The sequence below is a fragment of the Myxine glutinosa genome, chromosome 3 (assembly GCF_964187855.1).
Source record: "Myxine glutinosa chromosome 3, kmMyxGlut1.1, whole genome shotgun sequence".
NCBI classification, from domain to species: domain Eukaryota; kingdom Metazoa; phylum Chordata; class Myxini; order Myxiniformes; family Myxinidae; genus Myxine; species Myxine glutinosa.
The window spans coordinates 82,356,737-82,384,359 of NC_136263.1; the positions used below are offsets into that span (position 1 = coordinate 82,356,737).

General features: G+C 43.4%; 1 protein-coding gene across 1 annotated transcript in view; it reads right to left on the bottom strand.

Annotated features, from left to right (window-relative positions):
- LOC137423420 (poly(A)-specific ribonuclease PARN-like) overlaps positions 1-27,623 on the bottom strand; it is a gene marked incomplete in the record, with an annotated part of 200,382 nt that overhangs the window by 119,076 nt on the left and 53,683 nt on the right. The window contains 5 exon segments of the mRNA XM_078774234.1: positions 6,909-6,974; positions 9,455-9,611; positions 11,140-11,200; positions 11,298-11,379; positions 19,370-19,437. Of these exon segments, the coding sequence (XP_078630360.1) occupies positions 6,909-6,974; positions 9,455-9,611; positions 11,140-11,200; positions 11,298-11,379; positions 19,370-19,437 (434 nt within the window).

Here is a 27,623-nt window from a genome sequence, read left to right on the forward strand (position 1 = left end):
CCATCCAGTAATTTTGCATTCACGACATTGGGATTAAAGTGTTCGTTATATTTACTATTATTATTATTATTATTATTATTATTGACGTTATTATTATTATTACGAAAACGATACTATTGTATTAAGAAACCTGGTCTGATTTGTCCAAAGCGACCTGAAAGTGAGGCATGAAGGCACTAAGCCTAAGGCCCATACGTACTGTGTCGTTGGAAGATCCGTAACGTCTATGCTTTCGATATTTTGTTGGTGATTTTAACAATCTGTTTGTTTATGTTTCACACTGAATGAAAAACGTAAAGGTAGAGCATGGCGACTGTGATATATGACAGGTGTTACATATCTATGTGAATTAATATTCAGATCTTTGCTTATCCGTGTGTAGTATATTAAGGGTTGTTGTGATTGGAGGGTCAGGAGCCCTTCTGAACCAGTGGCCGGAAACGGAAGTGACCGAAAACGGAAGAGAAAACGACACGAGGAAAAAAGGACGAGTATTCTTCTTGTTCTTCCTCGCCCCGCTCGGACGAAAGGTGGCCTCGACCTTGCGCTGCGTGACAAAGCGGCGTTCCGAAGCCCGTCTGGCGAGAGGAGTGCGGGGCCTGGTACGATACCGACCCGGTGGAGACGTCAAGTTGACGTGGGGCCGTGCATCGACCCCGCGTCTGGTACCGTTCGCGGCCCCGTCTAAAAAGACGCGTACGAGTCGCAGGTTGGGGCCTAGCACGCCTGGCAAGTGGCGTGGGGCTTTTGGCTTGCTTTACCGCACCCGCTTCGCGTAGCCACGAGAGGCTGCAGCCGCGGGGCCTGGTACGATACCTGCCCGGTGGAGACGTCCACCCGGAGTTCGTTCAACCGCCCGAGTGCGGCGACGCCGACTATCATCTTGGTCAGGAGGGGCCCAGAGACATTGTGCGGGACCGAGACCATAAGGGTGTCGTGAGTACTCACCGGGACACACGTATATAAGATGGCCATCTTATTCATAGGGAATTGATTGTCATTGAAATATTGTTGATGGTGGTGTATTGTTGATTGCTCGGGGAAAATCTCCGTGGTTGTGTCATTGGAAATTGTATGGTATCAGTACCATTGGGAAATATATTCTTGAACATCAGTGTCTCGTGGGTGGAATTCATAGGGATTGCGTTGCGAAAGCGCATCTATATAATACTACTTTCTGGTGAAGGTCCTCTCACGGTCCGGGGGTCACCGAGACCAGGTAGTCACCGAGGGGACCACGTAACAGAATTGGGGGCCCGTCCAAATTACGATTCGCAATTGGGTCTACGTCCGGGATTTAAAATTGTATAAAATAATAAAATAAGAATTTTTATTAATTAAAATTTATTAATTAATTATTAATTGGAAAAATTTTTGAGAAATTGGGGTAAAGTCTTGGGTGAAGGTTAACAGGTGTTAACGATAGGCACCATGGCGTTTGTGGCACAGAACTTTGGGGTAACCCCGAGTGAGGCACAGTTCCGAGCGTTGCTAAAGTCGGACCTCTTGAAATTGGCCAAACATTTTAACTTGGAGGTCCGAACTAATTTGAGGAAGGCAGAGTTGCAGGCCACGGTGATACAATCTATGGTGGGATTAGGAACATGGGACGAGTTAGCCTGGGAGTGGCTACCCGAAGAACCAGAAGACGTGGAGCTCCGGAAACTGGAGTTGCAGTTACGGAGCCAGGAACGGATCAAAGAAGAAGAAAGGAAAGCAGAAGAGAGGAGGGAAGAGAAACAAGCAGAGGAAAGGAGAGTGGAACGAGAACTCCAGGAAAGGTTAAAAGAAGAAGAAAGGAAAGCAGAAAAGGAAAGAGCAGAAGAAGAAAGGAAAGCAGAAGAGAGGAGAGAAGAGAAACAAGCAGAGGAAAGGAGAGTGGAACGAGAACTCCAGGAAAGGTTAGCAGAAGAAGAAAGGAAAGCAGAAGAGAGGAGAGAAGAGAAACAAGCAGAGGAAAGGAGAGTGGAACGAGAACTCCAGGAAAGGTTAGAAGGGAGAAAAGCAGAGGAGAGAAAAGCGGAAAGGGAATTAAAGGAACGTGACATGGAGCTTCAGCAAGAAATCAAATTCAAGGAGCTGGAGGTAATGAGAGAACGGGGAGAGGCACCACCCTTGCTGACGGGGTCGACACCTAACCAGAGAACCTGGGATGTGGGCAGACATGTGAGGCTGGTTCCACCGTTCATTGAAAAGGAAGTCGCGAAATTTTTTCCACACTTTGAGAAAGTGGCTCGACAATTAAATTGGCCGGAGGAGGCCTGGACCATACTCGTGCAAAGTGTGCTGGTGGGGAAAGCTCAGGAAATTTATTCGGCGCTACCAATGGACCAATGTGCAGATTATGAGGTACTGAAGAAGCACATCCTCAAAGCCTATGAGTTGGTTCCGGAAGCTTACAGGCAAAAATTCAGGAATGCCAGGAAGAGGGAGAGTGAGACCCATGTGGAGTTTGCCAGAGTGAAAGAAAACATGTTTGATCGGTGGTGTGAGTCAAAAGGAGTCGGGAAAGACTTCGAAACATTGCGGGACTTGATCCTGGTGGAGGAATTTCAGCAGTGTGTCCACGAGGACATCAAAGTGTACCTGCAGGAAAAGAAAGTACCAAAGTTGTGGGACGCAGCCACCATGGCAGATGATTATGCCTTAACCCACCGAATAGGGGTCCATGAACCTACCTCCTCGCCTAGATCTCCGCAGGGGAGGTGGGGAACAGCAGGTGCGGAGAACGACAATACATGGCGGCGGCCTCGAGAGGATGAGGGGGACAACGCGGATACCCCACCTGTTCGAAGTCAGAGGGCTGTGGGCCCAAGACCAACTTATTTTTCAGGGGGCCCGAGGCAGACCACGAGTTTTTCCTCCGGGCCTACTTGCGCGTTTTGCAAGAAACCTGGACACTTGATGTCCAGTTGTTACCTCATGAAAAGGGACAACCCAGAGCGGAGTCCGACTATTACCACTCCGAATGCGATGGCTAGCGTAAGAAATCGCCATCAAAAGGGTTACCAACCATTTATTTCAGAGGGGTTTGTGTCACGGGATGGAGCCTCGACTAACCGGAAACCGGTTAGGATATTGAGGGACACAGGGGCACATCAATATTTAATGCTTGAAGGCATTTTGCCATGGTCCGAGGAGACGGCAACGGGGGATAGTGTTCGTTTACAGGGGATTGGGGGCGGTGTTAGTGCTCCCCTTCATGTCATCCATTTGGAGTCCGATTTGGTGTCAGGACCGGTCACCGTCGGTTTACAAGCCACGCTTCCTGTAGAGGGTGTATCTGTGGTTATCGGGAATGATTTGGCCGGGGGTCAAGTTTATGGTAACCTGAGGGTTGGTCAAGAGCCCAGCAGGGAAAATAAGACCACACCAGCTCGGGATGGCGACAAAAGTGCCAAGTTATTTGTAGAGGGACTGAACTTCAAAACAGAGGAAGAAGTTCTGACCTCTGTCTTCAACAGATATGGGCCGCTGGTGGACGTGCGGTTGGTAAGAGACTGGGAAACGCAACAGTCCAGAGGGTTCGGCTTTGTCACGTTTGCCAGCACCAAAGACGCCAGAGAGGCAGAGAAGAATTGGAATGGCAAGGATTTGGAGGGTCGGACCATAACAGTAGGGAAGGCATTTCGTAGGCGTCGAGAGGTCTACAGGAGAGGACAACTGGGCGGTAGTTTTGGTGGTGGCCGCAATCAATATTATTATGGAGGCTCCCTGAGTTACGGCAGCTCCCGAAGGAAGGATTGGCAAAGTAGTGGCCGAGAAGGAGACCGCTATTCGTGGGACTACAGGGACAAGGGGTCCCACCATAATTATTAGGGAAGTTCTGAGAAGTTGAAGCACTGAATGCGGCGGAGCCGCTGAGCCAAGATTCCTACACGGATTAACCGTGAACGCCGTTCCTAAAGGCGTCCATATAGGGAACTTTCATGCACGGACTAACCGTGAACTCCACGTTCCTCAAGGCGCCCATGTAGAGAACTTTCCTGCACGGACTAACCGTGAACTTCACGTTCCTAAAGGCATCCATGTAGTGAATACTCGGCTTGGCCTCCCGGAAAAAGTGCTATCGAGTTGCGTAACTTTGGATCTTTGATCAACCCCTTAACCTTCATTCACAAGAAGCTGACGGTCAAAGTCAGAGGGTCATGAGAGGGAGTTTGATTTGGCAGGGACAATGTCGTTGCTGGTGTTTAGTCCAGAGGGAGTAATCTGGGGGTTTTGTGAGAGTTTGTTGCTTTATTTTTGAGTTGGGATAATTGTTGCCCAGGGGAACTGAGGATTTGGGGGTTGAGTTATCTGGTTTATTTATCCAAGTTGGCCGGCAACGAAAGTTTTCGCTGGGGTCAAACTTTCTTTCTTGAAGGGGGGGAGTGTTACATATCTATGTGAATTAATATTCAGATCTTTGCTTATCCGTGTGTAGTATATTAAGGGTTGTTGTGATTGGAGGGTCAGGAGCCCTTCTGAACCAGTGGCCGGAAACGGAAGTGACCGAAAACGGAAGAGAAAACGACACGAGGAAAAAAGGACGAGTATTCTTCTTGTTCTTCCTCGCCCCGCTCGGACGAAAGGTGGCCTCGACCTTGCGCTGCGTGACAAAGCGGCGTTCCGAAGCCCGTCTGGCAAGAGGAGTGCGGGGCCTGGTACGATACCGACCCGGTGGAGACGTCAAGTTGACGTGGGGCCGTGCATCGACCCCGCGTCTGGTACCGTTCGCGGCCCCGTCTAAAAAGACGCGTACGAGTCGCAGGTTGGGGCCTAGCACGCCTGGCAAGTGGCGTGGGGCTTTTGGCTTGCTTTACCGCACCCGCTTCGCGTAGCCACGAGAGGCTGCAGCCGCGGGGCCTGGTACGATACCTGCCCGGTGGAGACGTCCACCCGGAGTTCGTTCAACCGCCCGAGTGCGGTGACGCCGACTATCATCTTGGTCAGGAGGGGCCCAGAGACATTGTGCGGGACCGAGACCATAAGGGTGTCGTGAGTACTCACCGGGACACACGTATATAAGATGGCCATCTTATTCATAGGGAATTGATTGTCATTGAAATATTGTTGATGGTGGTGTATTGTTGATTGCTCGGGGAAAATCTCCGTGGTTGTGTCATTGGAAATTGTATGGTATCAGTACCATTGGGAAATATATTCTTGAACATCAGTGTCTCGTGGGTGGAATTCATAGGGATTGCGTTGCGAAAGCGCATCTATATAATACTACTTTCTGGCGAAGGTCCTCTCACGGTCCGGGGGTCACCGAGACCAGGTAGTCACCGAGGGGACCACGTAACACAGGTATGACGGCTTTGACGACGTGTTCAGCCTGAACAGCATATAAATTAAAATGGTGGTCGGTGGAGTCAGCCATCGTACGCCATCTTACGCCATAACTACATCATAGTAGACGTAATGACGTAGCGTGACGGACGGAAACAAAACCGCCGCTACTTAATATGTAGATGAGTTCAACTTTGAGCTCACAATGAAGAATAGTATATGGAAATTAGTGTAGGGCTATATTTGCTCAAACCGCGGCAAAGCGATAGCATAGGTTCGCACAATCTGGGGTGGTATTGCCCAAAGAGAAAACAACGGCGTGGATCATCGCCTCTTTTGAGTGTGTTCTAGTATATTCCTGTTATGATTCATGCATATGACAATGTCCTTGACCTTTCCTGTTACCTTACTTCTTCCTCACCATTTTAGGGTCGTGAACATGTGGATTGTACTTGCCAATTTACACCTTACTATCTACGAGGCAGTGCAGAATTAATCACACCATTTCACAAATTCCTTTTGTTCACCGATCCATGGATATTCCCGTCTTTTCCTGGTTTCCCTACATATTTAGTACATGTTGTGTCCACGGTATAGACGGTCCACACAGATTGTCACAACTTTACATCCATGTGGCACAAAGCTTTCATCGACGGCAAAGCTAAATAAATAACGATGTTATTGGTGTAGCTGCATCTCTTTGGCCAAGTCGTCTGACCACAAACCCTCTGTTCACCGATTTTCAAAGGGCTAGCTAGCCTACCGCAAGGCACTCGTCCTCTGTTACAGTCTCCCATGATACAACAACAACATGCATTTTAAGGCCATTTTCCCTGCTAGAGCGGGGGTTAGCCTTGCGGTCCCCATGACAATCTTCTCCATTTTGCCCTATTTTCTGCATCTCTCCTTGTTAACCCCCTTGCCCGCATTTCTTCTTCCACCATCTTTAGCCAAGTCTTTCTCAGTCTTCCCCGTCCTCTACTTCCTTCTACATTCATTTCCGTCACTCTTCTCAACCAGTCACTTTCATCCTTCCTCAACACATGACCAAACCATCTCAACCAGTTCCTCTTCACAGCATCAATCACAGGCTCTGTCCCATGATGAAAGCATCAAATCTTTCCAGAGCCATACGACAAAATGAAATAAATTGTGTGACAAAAGTCATAAAGAACATTTGCAGCAAATCCATGTAATTACAATGGAGACTTTTCAGCGAGCTAGGAATCACGTGTTACTGTACATTTTCTAAGGATAGTGATCTCAACGAATCAAATAAAATGATTCGTTTGCAACAGTAGACTTTTCAGTGAGTTCCACAAAAAAGGTACAAAATAAAATTTTGTTTTGAACTTCTACACTGGAGAAATTGTACTGTCAAGTGGAATTTTGGCTTCAGTGACCATTTTGTTTTTACACTGGAGACGTGTCAAGCATGCCATTTTGCATTTGGTGCCTGAAGGGACAAGGACAGGCACAACATTTTTCGAGTCTTGGTTATCAATCTTAGTTCCCATGTAGGACAGCATGCAGACCTCACACATAGCTATCAATATCTGCAATTTACTCAGGCACAATGACATTTTCTAGCTCCAGGCCATCCGTGTAAATGGTGCCATGTTTGCTGATCTCACCCTGTGCATGGCTCCAGATCCATTGTCTCACAAGCCAGATCTTCCAGGAATTCCTGTACCCTCTGCCTGCATGGAAAAAATTGTACTTGCTTCAGCTATAATAACTGATGTTGAAACAACTGATTCATTCCATAAACAATAAACCAAGGCACAATAATGCTGAACTGACACGAATGCTGAAAAATAATGTTGAACCAAACAAGATGAAGGGTTGTCTGCAAATAAATGTTCTCAACATTCAGAAAGAATTATGGAAAATATCATGAGGAAATGGACCCAGCAACCAGAGTACAGTGTTTAAGTTACATCTATGCACGTCGTTGAAGCTGAAGGGAAAGGTGTATGCTGCATGTGTGAGAAGTGTTATGATTTATGGGAGCGAGACATGGGTAATGAACGTAGAGCAGCAACGAAGGCTGGAAAAGGTGGAAATGCGAATGGTTCGGTGGATGTGTGGAGTATCGTTGAGAGAGAGGAAGCCAAATGATGAATTGTGAAAGATGATGGGAATAGAGCCTGTGATTGATGCTGTGAAGAGGAACAGGTTGAGATGGTTTGGTCATGTGTTGAGGAAGGATGAAAGTGACTGGTTGAGAAGAGTGATGGAAATGAATGTGGAAGGAAGTAGAGGACGGGGAAGACCGAGAAAGACTTGGCTAAAGATGGTCGAAGAAGAAATGCGGGCAAGGGGGTTAACAAGGGGAGATGCAGAAAATAGGGCAAAATGGAGAAGATTGTCATGGGGACCGCAAGGCTAACCCCCGTTCTTGCAGGGAAAATTGCCTTTAAAATGCCTGTTGTTTTTGTTGTCTATGCACATCAAAAAAAAAGATAAAATCAGAAGTACATTCATTTAAGGTACGCTCCATACAGAGCGTCGGTTCTGCTGAAGCAGTTTCTTGGCTAGGGTTACAATCTTGGATGGGTCACCAATCCGACACAGGAGGTCAGGTCAGGAATTTGGAATTTGGCCAGGGTGCTGGTGATATCTCGCATAATATTTGTGAAGGACTCATGGAGACTTTAATGTCCACAAACATTATTTTTCGCAGACGAGAAGTCTGGCAGATGGCAGACGAGAAGCCCAGTTTAACATCCACCTCAGAGACGGCACACACATTGATGCATCACCCTGCATGGAAAACACCAGGATGACAGTTTATAGCTGGGCCGAGATTCAAACCTAGGCTCGGGGCAAGTGGGAAAGCTTACATAACTAGAAAGCATCTGAAAATGCAAAGCCCGTCCACATCCGCTTTGTATTTGGACTTCTTCCTCATGCTGAACATGACGAAAACAGCTAAAAATAAAAAATAAAAAAAAAGCATTGACAATTTAAGGTCACCTTTTGGCCTTTTGACCTTTTGGCAACAAAAGCAATAGGCTTCAATGACCTAATATGTAAACCCTGCTAAAATTTCAAGTCAATCAGATGGAAAATGATTTTATGACCTTGACCTTTTTGACAGAACACAGGTTACACTTGTTGAATTGGGTCATATTGGTCACTACAACAACAGGCATTTTAAGGCCATTTTCCCTGCTAGAACAGGGGTTAGCCTTGCGGTCCCCATGACAATCTTCTCCATTTTGCCCTATTTTCTGCATCTCTCCTTGTTAACCCCCTTGCCCGCATTTCTTCTTCCACCATCTTTAGCCAAGTCTTTCTCTGTCTTCCCCGTCCTCTACTTCCTTCTACATTCATTTCCATCACTCTTCTCAACCAGTCACTTTCATCCTTCCTCAACACATGACCAAACCATCTCAACCTGTTCTTCTTCACAGCATCAATCACAGGCTCTATTCCCATCATCTTTCGCAATTCATCATTTGTCTTCCTCTCAACGATACTCCGCACATCCATCGAACCATTCGCATTTCCACCCTTTCCAACCTTCGTTGCTGTCAATGTTTGATACCAAAAAAGGAAAAAAAACCGAAATCATGCTGTTGCCACCTAACAAAAGATGTCACAATGATATCGGTTTCTTAACATAATATACTCACAAAATATTAATCCACAATAACTGAGGTTTGTATTCATTCAATGGTATTTCAAACAACCCTCCTGGTCACTGACATATTGAAATGACTGACATTGATATTCTATGCAACCTTGACCTTTTGATATAAAAAAAAACAATTGCCTTCGAGCTTTTGATTGGAGAATCAATTCAGTAACCCAATATGCGAATTCTTAAAATTTTGGGTCAATCGGATGAAAATCAACAATTGTATATGACGGTGACATTTTGATCAAAATATTAATTTGTCTTCTCCATATTCTCATAATAAAGCTTTGTTGAAAATTTGATGACAAAACTCAAATGGAAAAAAAAAACACACAGTCACTTGCAGAGCCTGGACAGACACACAGACGTGATTGCAAAACCCTGTCTCCCACTGCATGGGGGACGGGCTAACTATAGGCAACACAATCAAGGATCATCTATTTCTGAAATCTACTCCACACCCTTCCCTTTTACAGCTAATCCCTATGATCAAAAACCCTCAAAAAGTGATGGGTGGAATTCCTTAAGGCCTACACAATGCCAGCAATGTAATCCTTGTGTTCATCTGGTATGACATGTGTTGATGGTGAGACCGGAGCAGCAGAGGATGCAGCTTCATTTGCCTGCCGCTGCCTCTCCTCCAGGAGGTCTCGCAGTTCCTGTTCAGCATCTCGTGACAGGTAAGGAATACCTACAGCAATGAGAGTTTGAAGGGTAGGAAGATTAAAACGAATTTTCTTAAACAATAAAATAATTCGATGACTTCAAGCATCCCTGCCAATTTAGAAATGAGAAAATAATGTTTGATACCAAAAAAGGAAAAAAAAACCCGAAATGATGCTGTTGTCACCATGATTTGATGATATGATTTGATGATGTCACCAAGATGTCACAATGATATCGGTTTCTTAACATAATATACTCACAAAATATTAATCCACAATAACTAAGGTTTGTATTCATTCAATGGTATTTTCAAACAGGTTCATATTCTGGGTAAGAGGCACGTATTGATTTATACACTTCATAAGCAATTTATGATGATCATGGAGGCCAAAGTTGTGTGAAAAACAACATGGCACAGTGAAATTAGCATCCAAATTGCCAACGGCCCCAGTTTAAAATGATCACAGGCAAGTTCATATTGGCAAAAAAATATTTCAGCTCCCTTTACTGTCCTTCCCAAATGCCTCTGTTGAAACAGCTTATTTTTCCATAACTTTCTGTTTCCATCCTCGATTGCTGGCAAACATGCCCCAATGTCCTGTGGTGTTAGTAGAGCATTAATTTCCTTCGTGCTTTTAACCAATATTCCATCTACCCTTGTTAGGATGTTTGTCTTCAGAAAGGCAACCCGTTTTTATGGAGTAGGGTGCATTACTGTTAACCACTTTATGTTTTCACGACACCACCCCCTCCCACATTGTCCCAAGTCCTCTAGCATTCCCCTGCCACCACAACCCTCCTTTACTAATAGTACCAGAATTCCAGATCTCAGTTATACCTTTGGGTGTACATTCCCATATTTGTCCATCTGTCTATTTTATCCTTCTGGCTGCTTTTTTTTTCTTTTTTCTTTGTATACTGAATCGAGGCTCGTGAAAGAGCTAACATTTACTTCACAAACAAATCAACCAGACAAACAAAATATATAAAAAGAGGGAGCGGAAGACAAGATGGGGAGAGAAGGGGAAGCACACAAACACAACATTTGAGAGCAGGGAGATGTGTGGGAGGGAGAGGGCTTGGGGGGACGAGGCGTGGGAAGGGGGGGAAGGGTGGGAGAAGTATAAAACACAAGGACACCAAGGACTTCCAGGACAGAAGTTGGTATTTCAAAAAAGTGGAATTGGGGTGAAATTAGCGGGGGTAGAAGTTGGGCATTTTAGCTGTTGGGCATTTCCCCCTTCTCATTCTGTCGTTCCTTTCGTCATGTCGTGTTTTGTGTCCTCGCTCTTCCGCGAGCCATGACTATGTATACAAAAAAAAGAGTTCTTACACAGATTACACAAACTCAGCTGCAGAGGCAACTCTAAAAGAGTCAAAAATTAAAAGGAATAATAAACAGGTGACTACATTTTATTTGATCCTAAAGTTGCTAGTACAAGTCCAACAATTTAAGAATTTATAAAATGACAAATGCCGTAGGCTGTTAAAAACCTCAAAACCATAACGATATAATCTATGATGAACCCAATACAATGAAAATGGATACGCACCTTCTCGGAAGACTTTATTGAAATCAAACCCCTGATTTGCAAGAAAGTCAATACTGGAACTCTGGAAATAAAAAGCAATAGGAATATGTTGCAATTAAAATGCTTAAAAAGGAATAAAACATGTCAGTGGAAACATATGAACCACATAAATTACTCACTTGGCACACAAAAGTTGTGTCTGGAGAATTACGGAACGGTGGTCGTGGGAAAAGGTAGAAATTGAAGGCCTTTGTAACGTATCTGTAAAACAATCACACATGCTAATGAAGAGACGATGAAACAGCAATTTGTGTTGATATGTCGGGAGAAATAAATAACTGATCAAAAAACAGAGGAAAAGTGCATGGCAAGATTTTAAATGACAAGTCTATGTTGTAGAAATCCCTGTCTTCCTCTTAATTATCCCCAGTCCAACACTTCCAAATAAATCAAAACTATTCGTTAAAAAGACAGAAAATTCAGGAGTAGCAAGGATGCTAATACTGTACTGCATATCTCAAAATGTAATCTGATCTGCTCTCCAGCATGAGGCTTCACATTCAGTGGCTGCAGCGGGCCACTGCACCTGCAGACAAGTAAAGGTGCTAACAAAGCAAGAAAGTCAAATTCACTAATGCAACGATTTAAAATTTGATGAAGGCAACGATCATAAAAATGTTCGCCAATTAAATATACCGTGATTTTTATTTTTCATGTCGATGAAACAACCAGCTCAACGTTCCTTATAAACCAAGTAACTCCCAAATTTTTGAACATTAAAAAAAAATTACATAAAATTGCAAGAATTACAGCAAAACCAAGAAGGCAATTTAGTGCAAGATGTTTAAAAAAAAAAAATCTCATAAAATATTGGAAAAAATGTTTTGCCCAAGATTATTTCCTCATAAGAAATAAAAGAAAAGAAAGCTATAATTTATAATGTCTTGAAAAGTCGATATAAGGACAACAGCAACAGACAATTTTTTTCCTATTTGCTTTTCAGGAATTTTGAAGCAGTGTGCAAATTTGAAAACAGTCAAGGGTTCCATGGTGCGCACGAAGCACCAGAAGCTGAAAAATGTATTAATCCAATATTAGCCAGGCTCAGTCAGCAACAATGTGCTGAAAACAAAGCAGGTTCGAGCTCATGCAAAGCACAAATCATTAAAACTACATGGATTGATGCTCATATTTCGATTAAAAATGCAAACCGACTAAAAAAAGATGTCAATGACGTAGCTCAAGCAAGAATCTAATACACTTGCAGAGCAAAAATGGGACTAGTGGTAAAACGTAATAAACTCTTATTTTAGAGTAGATAATTGCAGGCGAGAGCAGTCAATAGGCACTTAGGAGAGTACAGCGAGTAAAATTGGCAGGTAAAAGGTAAATGATGTGAGGATCAAACTTGGTTTATTAGGGTACCGAAGGGTTTTTAAATTTGTTTTCTCAGCAACCACTTGAGCGATTGACACAAAACTTTCAACATCAGAGTGCTGACCCATGTATAATTTTTAAAGATAACTATGATGTCATAGGTCAGGTGGTATGGTAGCCATGTTGGAAGAAGGAAAACCTTTGGACATCTTCTCTGGAACTGCTCAAATAAAAAAAATTCAAACTTGGCACAGGTCATGAACTCCGCAAGGGGAACAACATTTGTTAACAATGATGTCATAATTATTGCATGCATCAAAATCCTTATCTGATCAATACGAAAATGTTTGAGAGTGATCTACTAAGACATTGTTTCAGTGAATTACATCAATAACATCATTGGTGATATATATTTTTTGAAAAGCAGCCATATAAAAATAAAAATAAAAAAAACCCTTGAAAATCTTTCTACGAAACAGCTATACAGATCAATGCGAAACTTTACAGGTGTGATCGATTACCCATGTGGAAAAAAAAAACTTTGGTTACAATGACGTCATACATTATGTGATTTGGCAGCCATATTGGATTTTAACAAAAACCTTTAAAAATACCCGTCTCTCAAACCAGCAAACCGATTGATGCGAAACTTTATGAACGTCATTGAATAGCTATGAGGATTAAATATTGATAAATAAAACATCATTGGCCACGTGTTGTGGTAGCCATATTGCATTGAAGGAAAAAAAAAAATTATTCTCTGAAACCGCTTATCCGATCGATGTCAAACTTCACATATTTGATCAACTACCATTGGGCAACAGTGAAGCACACATAGCACAATACATAGCACATAACATAAAGTAGAACACACAGCACAATAATGAGAACATAATCGGTCATGTGGTCTGGCAGCCATATTGGATAGGAAAATGAACCTTTCTTTGTGAAACTTTATATATGTGGCAGGTTACCCAGTTTGAGTCGGGTTTGAAACTTATGACATCGGTCACGTGGTCGGAAAATATAAATCCTTTAAAAACCTTCCACTTAAAAATCGCTTGGTCCTCCGTGAGTGCAGCGGGGCTTTGGACATGGTTAGTAGCATGCAAAAGCAGTTTGAGATACTCTACCACACTAACAGAGGGTGAAAAGATCAAAGGCATACTTAATATATACAAGTAATAAAAACTTCTTTTTTTTTAATGCAAAAGGATGCAAGCATGGTACTCCAAGAAGTATGCAAACAAGGTCGGAATGATTACAAGAAATGACCATGTGAAACCATCCCCAGATCTTTCTTTGAATAATGTGGAAGGGGAGGAAAGGGGGAGGAGAGGGGGATGCGGTGAGGGTTGTGAGGGGTGAGCAGAAGGAGGAGGACAGGGGAAGGAGGAGGACAGGGGTAGGGGAGGGGGAAAGGGAGGAGGTGAGATATGAGGGAGAGGAGGGGGAGAAGGGAGGGGAAAGAGGTGGGGGAAAGAGAGGGGAGGCGGAAAGGAGGGAGAGGGAGAAAGCAGGGGGGAGAAAGGAGGAGGGAGAAAGGAGGAGGGAGAAAGGAACCAGTCCTGAAATGGGGTGGCTGCTTGTAGTCTCTGCCTGAGTATACTGCCAGACTTGCATTGACAACCTGAGTATACTGCCAGACTTCCTGATGCTGAGGCGGATCTCAGAGAATAGCCAGAGAGATGTCGACTCTCACAGGCACGTGATCAAATGAACCATTTGGAACAAATGTAGAGCAGGAGACATTTGAGGGGAAGCTGGTCATCAAGTCCAGAAGAGAGGATTTGCCATTGACAGAAATCCGGGTGGGAAAGTTTACAGATCGAGTCGGTACCATGGAGTCACAGAAGTCCTGTGCTGAAGTGCCATGGCTGGTGAGAGAAGGACCAACACCCAGCAAATTGACATGGTGTCTACACTTGGCTAACACTTGGTTATTTCCACATTTGAGTGGAAATATCTGGTAAATGATCCTGCAATGGTATGGTATCGAACGAGTAAATATTTTGTGAACACATACACACCTGAGCGAGTGTGTGGTGTGTGTGTGTGTGTGTGTGCGTGCGTGCGTGTGTGTGTGTGTGTGTGTGTGTGTGTGTGTGTGTGTGTGTGTGTGTGTGTACGTACCTGTCATACCCCTCACCACATCCCCCCCTACTCCCACTTTCCTCCCCTTCCACATTATTCAAAGAAAGATCTGGGGATGGTTTCACATGATCATTTCTGAGGATCATTCCTGCCTTGTTTGCATACTTTTTGGAGTACCATCCCTGCATCCTTTTGCATAACCAAAATGTTTTTATTACTCGTATATATTAAATTTGCCTTCGATCTTTTCACCCTCTGTTGGTGTGGTAGGTTATCTCAAACTCCTTTTGCATGCTACTAACCATGTCCAAAGCCCCGCTGCACTCACAGAGGACCAAGCGGTTTTTAAGTAGAAGTGCCAAGAAGAATTAACGGGGATAGAAGAGATCAAGGTTTTGGATGGGGGAAGACAAGAGATGGTGGTGAACAGCTGTTTTAAAGACCTGGAGGGAGGAGTGGGATTGAAGGGAGTGGGGGAGTTTGTTCCAGAGGTGGGAGAAAAGGGAAATGAAAGAGTGAAGGTGAGCAGAGAGCCTAGATTTTGGCAGTTTAACCAAAAGAGGGTTGCTGGCAGATCTTGTGCGACCTGTAGGAATATTTGGGGGAAAGAGCACAGATAGAGCTGGGGGAGCTAGGCCGGATAGGAGTCGGTAGAAGACAGAAAGACCACCAACCTGCCTGCGGTGAGCGAGTGAAAGGCCCTCGGAGTTAGCTTCATCGCAGGAGATTCCAATGATTCTGAAAGCTTTGGTTTCAACAGTGTGAAGACGAGCTAGGTGTGAGGCAGGAGCACCAGCCCAGAGGGGAGAACAGTATTCCATTGAGCTGTGGATGAAAGCCTTGTATGTGGTGAGGAGCTCAGGTCTGCCAAGGAAGGACTTCGCACGACGGAGGATGCCCAGTCGGCGACTGGCTTTGGAGGCCAGCTTGGAAATAGTCAGGTTCACTGTTTTTTCGTTCAAAATTTTTGGAGATTAGCAACACTATACATTTTTGGAATATTCAGAGCATGAGGAATCCAAAAATCAATGTTGGCATTTGCGAGACGCCTGCATGGCCGACATTTTGGATTTTCAAAAAGGGCCACCGTAAAATACATAATTTGCGCTCTCTCGGCTTCTCGTCAACCTAGAATCTTACTTAAATATGCTAATCCTACATTTTCTGGGTCAAGAAAACCATTGGTGGGATCATTAGACTTCTAATCCTAACACTTGCTTCACTTTTAGGACTTTCCAGATGTTAGTGAAACAAAAAATATTCCGCATATTCAGCATATTCCTGAACGGTATAGACCTAGTAGATCCTGTGTGTAGGACTTATAGTTCAATCTGATACCAACAAGGCTGCTTTCTTGCTTTATAAACCCATACCTATAACTGCAAAGGACTTGCGATATCATGTATCATGTAATACAGTTATATCACAAATATAAAGACAATGGTTTTCAATTACCTTTGTTTGTTGCTTTTCTATAATCCTAAGCACTATTTTGAGGCCTTTATTGGATTCCTTGACCCAGAAAACATAGGATTAGCATATTTAACTAAGTTTCTAGGTTGACTAGAAGCCGAGATAGCGCAAAATATGTATTTTATGGTGGCCATTTTGAAAATCCAAAATGGCGGCCATGCAGGTGTTTGTGCAAATGCCAATATTGATTTTCGGATTCTCCATGCTCTGATGATTCCAAAAATGTACAGGTTTGCTAATCTCCCAAAATTTTGAACGAAATTATATTTGTTATATAATTGTACAGGTTTGCTAATGTACAGGTAATGTAAAAAATGTACAGGTTTGCTAATCTCCCAAAATTTGGAACGAAATTATATTTATTAACATAGTGAACCTGACTAAAATGTGGTTTTCCCAGGAAAGATCATGGCAGATAGTGAGACCCAAAAGCTTGAGTGACAGAACTTCATGGAGAGGATTGTTCAGAAAGTAGATGGGAGGGTTGTCCAGTCGGTCTTTTCGGAGAGACATAGTAAGAGTGAGAGATTTGTCGGGATTGAAAGACATGTTCCACTTGTTTGACCAGTCTGTGATTTTGTCCAGGTCTGCAGAGAGTGAGGAGCCTGCAGATTGCCGATCTGAGAGCAGAGGAATTGGAGTGGCAGAGAGAGGAGTCATCAGCAAAGAGATAGAGAAGATTTTCTAGAGAGTCGGAGAGATCATTGATGAAGACCAGAAAAAGCACAGGGCCAGAACACTGCCTTGGGGAACTCCAGCCTGAACAGGAATGGGAGATAAGAGAAACCCATTCAGGGCCACACGTTGACTACGACCAGAGAGGAAGTTCGCAAGCCATGCGTGGAGATTTCCATGGATACCATAGGAGGAGACTTTGGTGAGCAGAGCGGGGTGCCAGAACGTATCGAAGGCACGTGATATGTCAAGGGAGACCGCTCTAATTTCCTGTTTGGCATTGAGGACCTCCATCCATTGTTGAGACAGCAGACGCAGCATGTCCAGAGTAGAGTGGCCTGGTCTGAAACCAAATTGATGATCAGAGATCAAGCCATTGGAGAAGAGGAAGGATTTGATATCCGAAGCAATGATGGATTCAATGACTTTGCTGATAATTGGGAGAAGGCTGATTGGTCTGTCGTTGCAAGGATCTGTTTTTGCACATTTTTTGTGAAAAGCCATTAAGTTGGCTGATTTCCAAGCTGATAGTAGATGACCTTGAGCAAAAAAGTGGGTGAAGATAACAGAGAGAGGGTGAGATAGAGCAGTAGAGCAGGATTTTAAGACCCGTGGGCTGATGCCGTCTGGTCCAGTTGCAGAATCAGAGTCGAGGATTGACAGAAACTTCTCCACCTTGTCAGGGGGGAAGGACACAGAGTCCAGGAGCAGCTGGGTACGAATGTGTACGGTGGGTACAGAGAGGGACGGGTTTGGGACACAAGATTTTGAGGCAAACACAGAGTTGAGGCATTCAGCTCTTTCACATGCGAAGTCAGCTGTGTAGCTGTTTGAGGTAAGGGAGGGGATGGAGGGGGAACAAACAGCAGAAACAGATTTGACCAGACGCCACCAGGATTTGGAAGAGGGAGACAGGTTTGAGAGTTCAGTCTTGAGAGTAGAGAGATATTGTTTCCTGGCACTCCTGAGAGTGGAAAACACTTGTTCCGGGCTTTGTGAAAGGAAATGAGATTTCCTTCCATTAGATTTGCCTTCCAGGAGGCGAAGGCAAGTTGTTTCAGAGCAACTGCCTCACCACAAGATTCCGTGTACCATGGACTGGAGGAAGGGTATGACAACTGAAGACGAGATGGGATAAATCTGTGCATGAGAGAGAGCAATTTACTTTGGAAGAATTCCCAGGTTGAGTTGATGTCAGAGGCAGTAGAGATGGGAGACCAGTCCAGATGATTGATGGCTGCTTGAAGACCATGCCAGTCGGCCTGAGTGAAATGCCAGACTTGTCGACGCTGAGGAGGCTCTCTGAGAACGGCCAGAGAGATATCCACTTTAACAAGCACATGATCAGATGAACCGATTGGAGAAGAAGAAGAGCAGAAGACATTTGCAGGGAAGTTAGTCATAACCAAGTCCAGAAGAGAAGATGCCCCGTTGACTGGGACCCGGGTCGGGAAATTGACAGATTGTGTCAGTCCCAATGAGTCGCAGAAGTCCTTTGCTGAGGAGCTATGGCTGGTGAGAGGTACCCACACCCAGCCAGCTGGCATGATGACAATTGAAATCACCACATATGAGGAAGAGAGAGTTTGGTCAATAATTTGACCCCAAAATCTATCAGTTGATCTTTACATCATTATACATACCTGAACCAAGTTTGAATTGGATCCCTTTGGCTGCTCTGAAGTTATAAACCTATTACAGACTTTTATCTTTGCCTTCTTGCCCCCAAAATCAAATCAGTTCATATTTCCATTATAATACATACTTGTACCAACTTTGGTCGAAATCCTATCAGTGGTACGTACACAAGTTATCACGGTGACGGGATTTTTACTTAACATGACCTCTGACCTTTGGCTTTTGTCCTCGTGACCCCAAAATCGAATCAGTTCATCTTTGCCTCATTATACATACTTCCACCAAGTTTGACTAAGATCCATTCAGCCGTTCTCAAGTTATCACGGTCACGAAAACCTAACACAGAGGGACAGACAGATGGAGAGATGGACGGACGGATGGATGGACAACCGGATGGACAACCTGAAAACATAATTCCTCTGGCGAATTCGTCGGCAGAGGCATAACACCAATAACCCAACTCAAAAACACCAATAACTCAAAAATGTAATGAAAAGATCCTGGAAACTGAAGAGTGCTGAAATTGGACCAGCGAGATTATTGGAGCAACAGGAATAATAAAATAAAATAAAAACCTTTAGAGATCTTAAAAGCCATCCCTGGGAATATTACGACAAATGAACCGGCAGCTGGAAGCTGTCAAAGGCTCGGTGACAATTCTCAAAAGAGCCCTCAGAACAAACCTTTGAGAACAAGAAAACTTCACAAATTGGTCCATGAAAATGATTCCTTACTGAAACGGATACTTCGAGACCCACATATGGACATAATGACCAAGGACACACACACACACACACACACACACACACACACACACACACACACACACACACACACACACACACACACACACACACACACACACACACACACACACACACACACACACACACACACACACACACACACACACACACACACACACCTATTTTGAAAATGGCAAATAACATTGACAGTTCAAAATGTGCATGCTCAAAAAAAACATGAAACTTACTGCAAAGTGTTTGGATTATAACGGAATGAGCATATGCCAAACTGGAAGAGCAGGAAATTCATGGAGTGCTGCAATAAAAAGAGCAACAGCAGAGTTAGCAACAGTGAGCAGTGTGATGATGCACATTCCCACAGCTCTACAACCATAAATTGGCAGGCAGCTATTTCCAAAATATATTTAAAAAATCAACCTTCTAATACTGTTATTAAAAGTCAAGTTTCATCTATCTATAATTCCAGTAATCTCTGTACGTTTGTACGTTTGTACGTTTGTCTGTCTGTGACCGCTGTTTCTCGACAACCACGGGTCCGATATACTTTTAACTTGCCAGGTATATTGCTGGGGACCCGAGGATGTGCCTTTTCAAGGTTTCATATTAATCGGACAATTACTTACCGAGCTATGTCCAAAAAACGATTCAACCAATCAGAGAGCAGCGAACGATCGCGTGTGCCGGCGTTGCGAATGGACCAAACCATTCCATGTAAATAGAGGGGGGGGGTTCTGTGGTCGTTGCGAATGGACGAAACCATTTCATGTAAATAGAGGGGGGGGGATTGTCACTGTACTCGCAAGCCGTTCGCCGTTCGCTTTGGCGTTGCGAATGGACCAAACCATTTCATGTAAATAGAGGGGGGGGGATATAATTTTAGATAGATATATAGTACGGGCATATATATAGTACGGGCATGCCCTAGTTAAGCCAAAATATACTATATATGGCTTATATTGGATGCAAAAAGTTCACCTTGATGGGAAATGAATTTTCTTGATATAAGCGAGTCAACAAATGATGGCACTTTGCTCTCCACAGCTCTTTATTGAGCTCACTGGGATTTATACTGCTGGTCAGTTTTCAAAGTAATCCCTGAGGATTGACAACTCAATGTCAACCTCAAGATGCCTGCAGTGTAGAATTCTTTAGGGTTAGTAAATAACCACACTCGGACAGCCTTCCTGACATCCTTGTGCCGTGGGATGTGCTTGCCAAGTTCAGCCTCCTTAAGAGCCCAAACAAGCGGAAGTCAGATGGGGCAAGGTCTGGGCTGTGTGGTGGTTATGGAACAACCTCCTACTTAAGTTTTTCAATGGTGCCTCTTGACATGTGGGTGATGTAAGATCTCACATTACCCTGTTGCAGAAGCATATTCCGGAACAGCAGACAGGTACAATGTGTGCGACTCTCGTTTTGCAATTGGTGGAGCTGTTGACAGTACATTGCACTAGACCAGTGTTTCCCAACTTTTTTCGCTATGTGGCCCAACTGGCTTTTGACCTGACATGTCATGGCCCAGTGGGGATCATAGCAATTTTTTGAAACTAAAGAAATGTCAATAACAACCACAACTTAATTCAATTTAGACTTTTAGAGTATTTAATGGAACAATATTTCTTATTTGAACAATTTCTTTGTGAAATGAATTAATGCGAGTGAAGTAAAGCAAATTTATTTGTGACAAATAAGTCTTGCGAATTTTTAGAACAGAACATCAAGAAAATCAATTGAAAAGGCAAATGAACACTTCAGACTTCAAGGCTTTTCCATAAAAAACAAATATTTATTTTAAATTAAGAAATGAAACTCTATTACAATAATTGCAATACACATTGCAATAATAACCAGGAAAATAAAAAATATTTGAAAACTCATCTCCAGGGTGCTTTGCTTGTGGGCTGTAACACAAAACATTGCAGTATCTGCCAATTGAAAAAAAACGCAAACCAGTTTAACCTAAAGCTACTTTAATGAGAGATGTTCTCCTGAATTTTCTGCACCAGTTTCCAAATCCTAGGTTCTGTTGTAGAAAGCACACATCTAAGATCTGCCTCACATTCAAGGCGGTTCCGAGCCTTTGTCTTCAGCTACACCGACGTTGAGAAAACTGATTCACAAAGATAAGTTGTTGCAAAGGGCAGGAGTTTCCGAAGGCATTCCTTTGCAATGTTGGGGTAGCTTCCCATCATTTTTGGCCTCAGAGATAGAGGAAGCTTCAAAAACATCTCTGCATCCAGAATCATTTTGAAATTCAATCAGTTCAGCTTGCAGGTCAGCCTGGACATCACTGACTTTAACAAGAAAAGGATTACTCATGAGCACCAGTCCTTCTCTCCCAATTTCTGGAAGGTACTGCAGAAATTCTTCTCGGAGACAGCTGAGGTGTGTCACAACATCCTTTGCAACGCCAGGATCCAATGGCTCATTCTCAATGACTTCTGAAAGAGATTCGAACATGATAAAGTTCCCTTCCTCAACCTTTCATTTCCAGTTTTCAAGCTTCTGTATAAATGCACTGAGAGTGTCAATGAACTGAATGATAGTTGTTCCCTTTCCTTGCAGCTTTAGATTCAGTCTGTCCAGTTGATCAAAAATATCCACAAGGTATGCGAGGCGAAAGACCCACAGCTTTTAATGGAAGGAAGCTTCAAGTTTGTGCTTTTCTTGCATCTGTAGGAAACTCTGCATCTCTTCTCTGCACGAGTTCAAACACTCGTGCCACAACATTTCCTTTTGATAGCCAACGCACCCTGGTGTAGTAAAGCACATCCTGAAGATGAGATGGAAGGGTTTTTGAAGCAAGAGCTTGCCGATGAATCAGACAATGAACAGAAATGATGCCTGGAGTAAGATTTCGAACAAGCGCTTGGAAGCCACTTTTTGCTCCTAGCATAGCTGGGGTGCCATCGGTGCACACTCCACAGAGATTGTGCCAGTTCAGTTCCTCATGGTCAAATAACTCTGTTACTTTTTCCATCACATCCACGGCTCTGGTATTTCTTTCGAGAGAATGGCAGAATAAGAATTCTTCCTTGATGGAATCACCCTTCACAAACCGAACGAAGGCAAGAAACTGGGAACAGGATGAAACATCTGTGGATTCATCGAACTGAATTGAGAACAATCCAAATGCAGCGTCTTTGATTTCAGCAATCACCTGTTCTTTTATGTCGCTAGACAAGTCAGCAATCCTCCTTTGAACCGTATTATTTGACAGAGAGCTTTTGTTGAACTTTTTTTCAGCTTCTTCTCCAAGCAGAATCCTAGCCATCTTCAGAGCACATGGCCTGATCAGAGTCTGACTGTGTGAGGTTTCTTCTGTTGTGCAATGAGGCGGCTGACGGCATAAGAAGCCTCCGTAAGACATTTGTTTTGCTGAAATAATGTTCCACTTTGATCCAAGCGCTGGCGCGTCACATTCTCTTCCATTCGCTTGAAGAAGTCCACATCCTTATGTTGATGATGTGGATGAATCTTCTCCAAATGGAGCTTCAACTTCGATGGCCGCAAAGATTGATTTCCAAAAACTTTCTGGCACAGGACACATTGTCCCTTTAATTCCCTATGATCATGTAAGGATGTGAATCCAAACTTTATGTATTGCTCATCATTTCCTCGTTTTGTCATTTCAGAAGGGTTTCTGGAAATATATATATATATAAACAAGACAAAAAAAAAATGCAGGGAATAGTGGGTGGCTACCACTGGCCACCACCAACACACACAGAATTGAACTCTTGTTTTAGGCCTTGTGCGTGAAAAGATTATATTACAGACTTGGCATTTAATATGGAATTTTTTTTTTTGTGGGGGTGAACTTACTTTTCAAGATGTCTTAGAACCAAAAGTTCATTGGAATTATGTTGAAATTATTCTAGATTTTGTTAATGTGACCTTTAAAAGAAACAAAAACCACATTTGACATTTTGAAACAAATAAATTGATCCTTGAAAGTGATGGAAACTGATATCGAACTCAATTCATGGACAGTACTGTGTTAAACTTCTGTACGTTTTCCAGAAGTATCTCTGTTTTGCACATTAGGCAAAAAAATTTTTTAACAAAAACAAAAGTTAAATTACGACTGGGATTACGGACAGTAAAATTACAGTTCAGTACTTCGTGTAACCCCCACGAGCATTCAGGAGAGCACTTACACGTCGAGGCATGCTGTTCACGACCTTTGCCAAGGTTTAGACAGGAATCGCTTGCCATGCAGTGACAATAGCCTGCTGCAATTCACGCACAGAGGTCAGCTGCTGGTCCAAGTGGTCGATTTGACGCGTTAATTCTGCCCACAAGTTCTCTATCGGATTCATATCTGGGGACATGGCAGGCCACTCCATATGCTCTACACCACGGTCAGCAAGAAAGTGTTGGATCATGCGAGCACGGTGAGGCCGTGCATTGTCATCTTGGAAGACAAAGTTTCCTCGAAAGGCTGCACGAGCAAATGGAAGCAATGTTTCTTCCAGAATGGCCCTGTACTTGAACTGGTTCAGGTTTCCATTCAGAACAACCAGGTCAGTTTTTCCCCCTGCATGAAAAGCAGCCCAAACGGTCACCCCACCACCTCCAGCTTGGACTCTTGGCACTATACAATCTTTGTTGTAGGCTTCATGCACTTGTCTGCGCACTCGGACGCGGCCATCTTGACGATAGACCAGAAATCTAGACTCGTCACTGAAGATCACGTGATTCCAGTGTCCTGGCTGCCATTGACGGTGCTCTCTGGCCCACTGCAATCGGCGCTAGCGGTGTTGTCTCGTCAGGCGTGGCTTTCTCAGGGGAGGCCTGGCACGATAGCCTGCTTGAACCAGTCGTTGGTTGACTAGCCTTCTGGATACAGGCACATTTGTCAGTTGCTGCCACTCAGCCCTAAGCCGATTAGCTGACTTGGTACGGCCATTGCGGACCAACCGGCGCAGCTGGCGATCATCCCTCCTTGTGGTTCTGTGGGGACGTCCTAGCCTCGGTATTGGAGTAGGGACACCCCTCTGAGCATTTCGTTTCGGGATCTTTGACACCTGACCTTGAGTGATGCCATACTGCCGAGCAATAGCACGCTGTTTCATGCCGTAATTTCGTAAAGCCACCACTCCATGACAAACAGCATTGTCGAGTTGACGGACCATCTCCAGAGGAAGCGGCAATAACTTTTGGAGACGTGCAGCAGTTGTTTTCCACTAATACAGAACGCAACAACCCTTGTATACCCGACTGTGAAGCCAATCATCAAATGCACCTGTCCGTACATTTTGCCACGCCACCTGTGATATAATCCTGTTGTTGACTTCTTGCTGCGACAATCAGTGACATGGTTCTTTGAACAAATAAATCACCAAAGTGTAAAAGAAACTCACCGGATTGATATACTGAGTTAAGAAAGTAAACCCAAGTCAAGAAAAAAAAAATATTCCATATTAAATGCCAAGTCTGTATTTGGGCAAATATTGGGCAGTCTCTGTGGCCCACCTGGAAAACGTGCTGTGGCCCACCAGTGGGCCATGGCCCACTGATTGGGAACCCATGCACTAGACAGTCTGTTCTTTTAGAATGTAATTGAAAGGGGAACACTCATGTCCCAGAACACTGTCAGCATGATTTTGCCAACAGACCAAGAGAGGACCTAACCTTTTCCCCAAGAAACATTTTATGCTTCCACTTCATGCAATGTCTCATTGATTCCGGTTTTTATTGGAACACCAATGTCTTGCCTTCATTCAATATGACAGAAGAAGTTGTCTCCTTCATTATGAAAGCATTCAAGACTGTAATAGTTTCCTATTGATGGGCCTCATGGCCAACTGTGACAATATCAGTCATGTACCTGGAAAGTTGAGTTTGTCCTGGCCAATCATGTACAATGTACATGGTACCATAGCTGATGCCATTTTCATTGGAAATGTCATACAACGTCATGTGTCGATCACTACTGATAAGTAAGTGAATACGATGAAGGTTCTGTGCAGACATGGCCTTCAGTTGTCTCCTTGGACACTGTCCATCATGCACACCATCTCATACACATATGTTCGGTCCAGGAATGATACTAGACACCAGTTGGTCTCTAAACTTCAATTGCACTCTCCACCTTCTACCGATAGAAAATGAATAACTGCTCATTGTTGCTCACTGTACAACTTTCCAATGCACCTCCATCTTAGTCACGCAATAAAGAGCTGTCAATCTGCAACCAAAGATTATCGAGCAATGAGCACAAAATGCATGGGGTGCCAACTTGTGTTGCTGGATGGAGATAGACAGGCAACATCAAATACATCTGTGTTGCTGGAATAAAAAGTGGCAGAATTTAGACTTGCTTTCGTATATTTAGCCAAAGTAGACAACCGTTTTTTATCGGCAAATAACTGCACACAAAACATTTGAAATTTGAAGTACAAATCAAATCCTGATCCAAATAAAAATCCAGGTCATGATGCAAGTCTACAGTCCATCTCATTGCTTCCAAAAGTCAAACAATCCTCCCCAATAGCATAATCGTCAACTCAACAGCATCCACAATAATTCCCAAACAACAATTTGCTTTAAAGATCAAAAAATTAATTCCCAGATTCGATGCAACAGAATGATTTGCTCTCTAGATCACTCATTAACATAATCTCTCTATACATGAAAATGTTGCCCTCATCTCTCTTTCAGAGACAATGTGAACACTTTCACTGTAAATATGCTGAATCTTCTTCCTCCATCTAATATACGTCCAGCTGGGTGCCAAGAACAAAGCAGTGCAAAATAGATAAAGGTTAGAATAAGCTTCATTTGAAATACACTAGGTGTGTCTCCCGTCGGTTCGCTGATGGGTTTAAAATTTTAAAAAGTGACTCGTTTTTAAGGTGGGCGATCGTGTTCATGTGCCATTGCGCTCGTCATTATTTGTCTAGCAGCGTTATTGATAGTGTACAAAACTTGTTAAAATCATGTTTCTTGGTCACGTTCACCACTGAAAGCTAGCAAAAATTGGTACAGAATCCGCTCCCGCTCCCACCACTCCGAGCCCCCCCCCCCCCCCCCCCCCGAGCCCCACTCCCCATTTTATTTTCACTTCCGCTGCGTATGAGCAGCCAGATATCTATATTTTGATTGGCATACTAATTGTCCCGCAGAGATAGAGAATGTGCATGTTTACGCATGCTGAAGTAGTGACGGCTGACGTGGGCTACTTCAGCACCGCACTGTTTACTTGAGCAAATAAAATCAGTCTCGCGAAGAAAATCCAAGAGAGCGAATTATAGCCTTTGCAGTATTAACAAACACAAATCCCTGAGTTAGCACGTTGTACTTGACAAATATATTGCATGTGTATCTGTGAGTGTCAAAGAGGATGTAAAATGAAGTAAAAAACGCAAAAAGATATTCTCTAACCCATAAGCTGTTTTTGCGGCTCTGGTTGTTGTTTGTGTGCTCCTGCCATGTACTTTCATTTTTTTTTTCTTGCTTCGAGAGGTATTACGATATTTCCTTTTGTGTGACCCTCCCATGGGAGAATAATAAATGTTACCGTTGGAACTGCTACATTAAGTCTCAAGGTCCCGCTTCTTCTTCCTCAAGCCTGGCAACACAGGCTTTTAAAACAGGCAAGTTTGTGATTAAACAAACTTTTGGTCCAAGTAAATAGATTTATTAGCTTTTCAACCAAGTGAATGGATTATTACCTGTCCACTACAACATTTGTATTATTGTACGACAGCAGAAATTCCTTTGAATGAAGCATTACGGAGGGAGAAACTGGGATCCCTTTATATTACAGTACGTATTGCAAAAACAGGATAAAAATAAATAAATGCTCTAAAAGTGAATAAACAACTCTGAATACAAAGCTACAATATATTTTCAAAAATCTACAGATGCAACAAAAAATATTACTTCTGCTACTACTCCTGCAACATCTTCTTTTTCCTGACTCAAAATATTCCCAACTTCTTGTGGGGTCAGCTCTGGAAAGTTTTTGGGCCAAGTCTTTTACAAACTGTAAAACAAGTCAGGCCTGACAATTAACTTAAGGTGTTGGGATTTGCAATTTGTTCAGTATGGGGGTGGTAACTTGACAGGTTTTTGTAAGATGCACCGTCCACCGACTTCAACATCCACCAACTAATGCTAGTAGACGGGACATCCAATGCAATTACCTATTGAGGGATGGCACAATTTGTGATTCAACACCCTGCCTGCGAAGCATCAATTTAACTGTTTATAGTCAGGCTGAAAATCACTCAGAGAGCTGAAAGGCAAGCGTGTTTGTGTCAACACTAACTTCTGCCTCATCCTGATAGACTCAAATATAAATGAAAATAAATAGACATAATTCGACATTGTGACGTTGACAGATATGCCTCCGCCCACATTAAGCCTTGCTTACTCCAACTTTGACTTTAAATCTCAAGACCATTTAACTTCAATATCTAATCTGTACATACGTATCATGGCGCATGTACTTGGTTTAGTTCAAATACCAGT